This window comes from Lonchura striata, chromosome 16 (assembly GCF_046129695.1).
Source record: "Lonchura striata isolate bLonStr1 chromosome 16, bLonStr1.mat, whole genome shotgun sequence".
NCBI classification, from domain to species: domain Eukaryota; kingdom Metazoa; phylum Chordata; class Aves; order Passeriformes; family Estrildidae; genus Lonchura; species Lonchura striata.
In genome coordinates this window covers 16,242,759-16,249,383 of record NC_134618.1, presented here as the reverse complement: position 1 = coordinate 16,249,383, position 6,625 = coordinate 16,242,759, and the positions used below count along the sequence as shown (strand labels likewise).

Here is a 6,625-nt window from a genome sequence, read left to right as displayed (position 1 = left end):
GGGACCCCGCTGGAAAACCGGGACCGTGCTAGAAATCCGGGACCCCGCTGGAAAACTCGGACCGTGCTAGAAATCCGGGACCCCGCTGGAAAAACGGGATCCCTGCTAGAAAACCGGGACCGTGGTAGAAATCCGGGATCCCTGCTGGAAAACCGGGATCCCTGCTGGAAAACCAAGAACCCCAGGAACCCTGCTAGAAAACCAGGACCCCGCTAGAAATTCGGGGGATCCTGCTAGAAAACCGGAACCCTGCTGGAAATCCGGGATCCCTGCTGGAAAACCAGGATCCCCAGTAACCCTGCTAGAAAACCAGGACCCCACTAGAAATCCGGGACCCCGCTAGAAAACCGGGACCGTGCTAGAAAACCCTGCTAGAATGGAAAACCGGGATCCCTGCTGGAAAACCAAGAACACCAGGAACCCTGCTAGAAAACCAAGAACCCCAGGAACCCTGCTAGAAAACCAGGACCCCGCTAGAAATCCAGAACCCCGCTCGAAATCCGGAGCCCCGCTCGAAACCCGGGCCGCCGGCTGCACACCGGAGCACCAACCACATCCCCACCGGCGGCGGGTCCCCGCCGGTACCGCGCGGCGGCGGAGCCCCCGGACGATTTGCAGCGGATAAAAATAAAGCACAGAGGAGCCGAAAAGAGGCAGGAGGAGCGGGCAGCCGGAGGAGCGGCGGGCGGCATCCAGCGGCAGCGGGTCCGGCCGCGGGTCCGGCCGCGGGTCCCCGGCCGGCGGAGCGGCGGCTCCGAGCGGCGGGCGGGCGGCGCGGAGCCACGCCCCTTATGCAAATCGCCGCGCCGCCTCCGCCAATGGCGAGCGGCATCAGGGGCGGGGCCGCTCGCCCTGCCCTTAAAGCAACTTGTTGCCAGGGGCCCCGTTTGGCACTGGACGTGGAGCGCGGCGCGGGCAGCGCGGGCGGCGGCGGCGGCAGCGCGGATCTCGGGCTGACTTTGGAGCCTCCCGCGTCTTTTTCTCCTTCTAGAACTTATAATTTCTGCTCGCGTTCCCGCGGCGCCCCGCGGAGGGCGCGCACCCCTCCGACCCCACAGCACCGCTCCGCCGGGCGGGCGCAACGCGCGGCCGGCCCGCCGATGCTCAACATGACCGAGGAGCGCGACAAAGCGCTGGAGGCTCCGTGCAGCCCCGCCGGCACCAGCAGCTCCATGTCGCACGTGGACTCGGACTCGGACTCGCCGCTCTCCCCCGCCGGCTCCGAGGGGCTGGGCTGCGCCCCCGCGCCCGCCCCGCGCCCGCCGGGCGCCGCCGCCGCCGCGCTGGGGGCCAAGGTGGACGCGGCCGAGGTGGACGAGCGCTTCCCCGCCTGCATCCGCGACGCCGTCTCGCAGGTGCTCAAGGGCTACGACTGGAGCCTGGTGCCCATGCCCGTCCGCGGCAACGGGTCGCTGAAAGCCAAGCCGCACGTCAAGCGGCCCATGAACGCCTTCATGGTGTGGGCGCAGGCCGCCCGCAGGAAGCTGGCGGATCAGTACCCGCATCTGCACAACGCCGAGCTCAGCAAGACGCTGGGCAAGCTGTGGCGGTGAGTGCCGGGATGCGCGGAGCCTCCGCGGGGCAGCGCGCCTGGGCTTCCCTCCCTTCCTCCCTCCCTTCCTTCCTCCCTCCTTGCTGCCCGCTTTGCTTTTGTTCGTCTCCGCTTCTCCGGCTTCTGGGGCATCCCCTCCCCGAGCATCCCGGCGCGCTGTGAAGGACTCGGCTCCCAAAAATCCCCCCCGAGCAGGGGCTTGGGCACCCTCGCTCCTGCCGCGGGTGGATTTTCCCTGCTCCATCACGGAGATGCGCCCTTGCCTGCGGCTTCTCCATCCCCACTCGATGAGACTTTTTGAATGACTTGTTTTATGGCTTTTCCAAATTTTTTTTCCCCCCCTTTTGGCTGGCTTGATGCTTTACAAGCTATAAACGCAGCTAAACTCATTTTTAGCGGTTGTTTTAACGAGCTCCCTAATTTCCCTGCTTATCTGCTCACTGCTGTCCGGGGATGCAAACTTTTATTTACTGAGCAGCATCCGAGCCCGCTTTGCCTTCCCCGAGCCACGTTTCTCCGTGTGGTTTCTCCCGTGGTGTCTGCTTGTACCTAATTCCCATCTTTCCTGCCTGGCTCGGGCCAGCGATGCTCCCGCTGTGGTTTGAGCCTCCCCAAGAGTTTGCAAAGAGAGGTGTGGGCAGAGGGCAGAGAGTTTGGAGAGCAATAATCCCATCCCTGGTGCCTTGGTGGTTACTTTGTAAGCACCAAACAAAGCTGGAAATGTTTGTGGGGGTGGCATTTGCAGGGCAAACGTGGGGATTATATTTTGTAATTGTGTTAGAAATGTGGAAAGGGGATTTTGTTTTGCCTGGTTACTCCTATATATAGTGGTCGGGTTTTTCATGCTGCTGCAGTTGGTATTTTAATCCACTTCTTTGCCGTGGATTTTAACTCCTTTTTACCACAGCAAGTTAATTGTGTAGTTAGCTTGCTGAGCGCATGAGAAGTGGGGATGTGCGAGTCTGAAAACAAGAAGGAAAAAAAAATCCTAATTTTGGCTTTTTTCTTTCCCCTTCTCTTCCTTACTAAAACAACCAACCCCCCCCAAAAAAAATCCAGTTTGCTGAGCGAAAACGAGAAGCGTCCCTTCGTGGAGGAAGCCGAGCGGCTCAGGGTGCAGCACAAAAAGGATCACCCGGATTACAAATACCAGCCCCGGAGGAGGAAAAGCGTCAAAGCCGGGCAGAGCGACTCGGACTCGGGGGCTGAGCTCAGCCACCACGCCGGCACTCAGCTCTACAAGGCCGACACGGGGCTGGGGGGCATGCCCGACTCCCACCACCACGGGGACCACACAGGTAAAGGGCAGCATTCCCGCTGATCCCTGTGCCGTGGGGGGTGGGATGGGATCCTGCTGCTCCCCACCCTGCAGAGCCCAAGGCAGATGTTGTCCCGTGAGCTGTGCTTGGGAGCATGGCCGTGGTTTTCCTTAGGGAGTGTTCTCAGAGCTGCCCGTGCCATAGGGAATGCCAGAGCATCGGGATTCTGGTCTCCCTGGATGGGGAGAGTGACTTATTCTGGGCTAATTATTGGTGTGATGGGCTAATGAGGGTGCTTGGGGAGCAGGGTCCTTGGGGCAGAGCTTCCCAGCGCTGGGAATTGGCGTGCTGACAGATTCTGGGAGCGCAGGGAACATCCTGCAGCCTCAGACCCCGCTGGGATCACGGCCCTGGCTGCCTCGGCCGCCCGCAGGGAGAGGATGAGCTCCATCGTGGCCTTCGCTCTGTGAACGCACCCCTGGTGCTGCCAGGGTGTCCTGCCGTGTCCCAGAGTGATCCTGGCGGGCACAGCGTGCTCCCAGCTTCATCCCATGTCCCGTGTGGGAGGCTCATCCCAAGGGGGACACGGGTGGACATCCCCCGCGTCCGACAGGCTTAAATCCCCAAAGGGAGCGATGACAGACGGGTGAGACGCATTCACTGCATGATGGAGCTGGATGTTCTGTGCTCACTGCTGAAACCTCGCTGTCCCTTCACCCCCAGGCCAGCCCCACGGACCCCCCACGCCGCCCACCACCCCCAAAACCGACCTGCACCACGGCGGCAAGCAGGAGCTGAAGCACGAGGGCCGGCGCTTGGCGGAGAGCGGCCGCCAGAACATCGACTTCAGCAACGTGGACATCTCGGAGCTGAGCAGCGAGGTCATCAACAACATGGAGACCTTCGACGTGCACGAGTTCGACCAGTACCTGCCCCTGAACGGCCACGCCGCGCTGCCGGCCGAGCACGGCGCCGGCTCCTACGGCGCATCCTACGCGCACTCGGGCGCGGCCGCCCAGGTGTGGACTCACAAGAGCCCGGCCTCGGCCTCCCCGACGGCCCCGGAGCCGGGCCAGCAGCGGCCCCACATCAAGACGGAGCAGCTGAGCCCCAGCCACTACAGCGAGCAGCCCCACGGCTCCCCGGCGCACTCCGACTCCTACGGCTCCTACGGCGCCCAGCCTTGCGCCACCTCGGCCGCCCCGGCCGCCGCCTCCTCCTCCTCCTTCTCCAGCTCGCAGTGCGACTACACGGACCTGCAGAGCTCCAACTACTACAACCCCTACCCCGGCTACGCCTCCAGCCTCTACCAGTACCCCTATTTCCACTCCTCGCGCCGCCCCTACGCCACCCCCATCCTCAACGGGCTGTCCATCCCGCCGGCGCACAGCCCCACCGCCAACTGGGAGCAGCCCGTCTACACCACCCTGACCAGGCCTTAAAAGGATTCCCGGAGCCTCCCCGGGCTCCCCTGGAATTATGCACTAATGAAGGAATGAGGAGGAAGAGCGTGGAGTGTTCCAAAGTGCCTCCTGAGCCGCTGGGAACTTTCTGCTGGTCGCCGCCTTGCTTCGGAACTCCGCCGAAAGGACAGAGCTCTATTGTTGTTTTTTTTTTTTTTTTTTCTTTGATTAGGGTTTAAGAAATTAAAAAAAAACTCAAAAAAAACCCCACAAACAAACAAAGGACAAAAAATTAAAAATAAGATGAAAAAAATACAGCGGGAAAGGAAAAGGATCGGTGATGCCTTTTGAGTAAATGAAGGACAAAATGTTGGGCTGAGCCGAACTCGCTCGGCCTGGAAGTTTGGCCAAGTGCAAAACGTGGAGCAGGGGTGGAGACAAAACGACGACAAAAAAGCTGTTTGAGACTTTCAGGGTCTATTGCAATGTGAGGAACGGACCAACCTTGAGGACAGGAACTCACTGGGACCAACAGGGATGAGCCCCAAAATCTCAGAAAAATCCCGTGGGAAGAGTCTGATGGGACCAACCAATTCAGTGTCTGAAGTGTTTGTTGATTTATTTTTATTTTTTTTTGTTTCAGTCAGGAGTTCTTCTAAGCAAGGTTTGGCTGTAATTAACATTTTGTTTTGGGGTTTTTTTTGTTTTGTTTTTGGAAGCTTCAAATGTTTTCGGTTGTTTTGGTTTTGGTTTTTTTTTTTTTAAATCTGTTAAATATGTATTTATGTTCTGTATTATTTTGTCTTTTAATTAATGAAGTCGTTTTGTGCAAAACGGAAAAAAAAAGTAGAACTTTTAAAAGATTTTAAAGATGGGGGAGGGAGCCTAAAAAAATTAGTGGAGATGATACAATAAACTGGTGTTATGAGTCTATAGATTTTCCTTGGTTTTTGGGTTTTTTTCATTTTGGAACCGCTGCAGGAGCCGTGCTGGAGAGAGGGACTGAAGGAATCCGCCTGGAAACTCCAATGGGAATGTCAAATAACCAGGGGGGGCAATTACTAATTCAATTGGGAGGCTCAAATGCTGCCTGAAAAGGGCAGGTGATTTTCTGGCCACCTGTTTTGGGCTGTTAAAATCGGATTTCAGGAGTCTTCGGAGGCTTTCAGAACCAGGACTACTTTAAAGGAGCTGTAATTCCATGAGAAACCATCGACTTCTGCTTTAATTTTGGCTTCTAGGGACCAGATATCATCCATCAAGCTGTGAAACTAAAATCTCCTCCACTAAAAATAATGGGGTTTAGGGTACTTAGTTTTTAGACTAATATTTCATTGATATATTTCTACTTCTTCCATTGTATGCTGAGCATATAAATAACCATCTATTTTATGGGAATTTGTGCCTTTAAAAGCCTTTGTAAATCTAAACCCACCTTTCAGAGGTTATTCATCTTTTTACCTTTTCTACGTTTCCTACTCTTTTTTCTAAAAGATATTTTTTTGCATATTTCCTTTCGTGGGGAGGGGCGGGGAGGGACACGCTGGGCTGGGGGAAAAGACAAAAAAAGCTCATTTTTATGCAATCTATTTTTCTGTATAAAGTTTGAAAGACTTTTGGTTGTTACTGATCTGTTCTCTTCACTCGCTTCTGACTAAGCAATGCTAACTTTTGTACAGATCCATTTGATAAAATTAAAAAGTGCTTTTTATCAAGGATGTGTTCTGTTTTCTTTCTGCTTGAGCCTGTTTTCTGTGCTGGGAAAAAAAAAAAACCTGGGAAAACAGCTTGGAAGGTGATGGAAATCTTCAGAATAAAATATTTTCATCAAGGATTTGTTTCCCTTTTAGTCTGGATAATTTTTTTCCTTGCTCCTTTTCCCTGCGTTTTGTGTCTTACTCTTGAGATTTTTTTTTTTTTTAATATAGATAAATTAATTTGATTTTTCCTTTAAGAATGGCATTTCCATGCCCATAATCCTGATGATTATGGATTTGTTTCCCTTTTAGTCTGGATATTTTTTTTTCCTTGCTCCTTTTCCTTGCGCTTTGTGTCTTACTCTTGAGTTTTTGGTTTTTTTTTTTTTGGAATACAGATAAATTAATTTGATTTTTCCTTTAAGAAGGGCATTTCCATGCCCATAACGCTGAGGATTTCCTGGGATTTCAGACTGCTCACACGAGGCCGGGTTTGCAAGGTTTTAGCCCCAGCTGATTTTCCTTCTGTGGGAAATGTACAGGAAGAAATTCCCTTTTTCTGCTCGGTGAGCCCTGGTAAATAAATCCCCCTGAGTGAGGAGAGCAACCAAATTACAAGTTGCACATCAGGCTTGGTGTATTCCTTTTTTCAATGCTGTCATTAACATCGTTAACGTTTATAACTTTTATTTTGCTTTCTTACAGCAAACATTC

General features: G+C 54.1%; 1 protein-coding gene across 1 annotated transcript; it reads left to right on the top strand.

The window, feature by feature from the left end:
• Window positions 1–902: 902 nt before the first annotated feature.
• On the top strand, window positions 903–5,930 carry SOX8 (SRY-box transcription factor 8). The gene is made up of 3 exons (XM_021550261.2): window positions 903–1,549; window positions 2,612–2,850; window positions 3,535–5,930. The coding sequence occupies exons 1-3, from the start codon at window positions 1,101–1,103 to the stop codon at window positions 4,251–4,253; spliced, it is 1,407 nt and encodes a 468-aa protein (XP_021405936.2). The 5' UTR covers window positions 903–1,100; the 3' UTR covers window positions 4,254–5,930.
• Window positions 5,931–6,625: the final 695 nt, after the last annotated feature.

Coding starts and splice junctions, on each gene's coding strand:
- SOX8 (XM_021550261.2), top strand. CDS start 1,101: ATGCTCAACATGACCGAGGAGCGCGACAAAGCGCTGGAGGCTCCGTGC. Junction 1,550..2,611: donor ACGCTGGGCAAGCTGTGGCG/GTGAGTGCCGGG, acceptor AAAAAAATCCAG/TTTGCTGAGCGAAAACGAGA. Junction 2,851..3,534: donor CCACCACGGGGACCACACAG/GTAAAGGGCAGC, acceptor CTTCACCCCCAG/GCCAGCCCCACGGACCCCCC.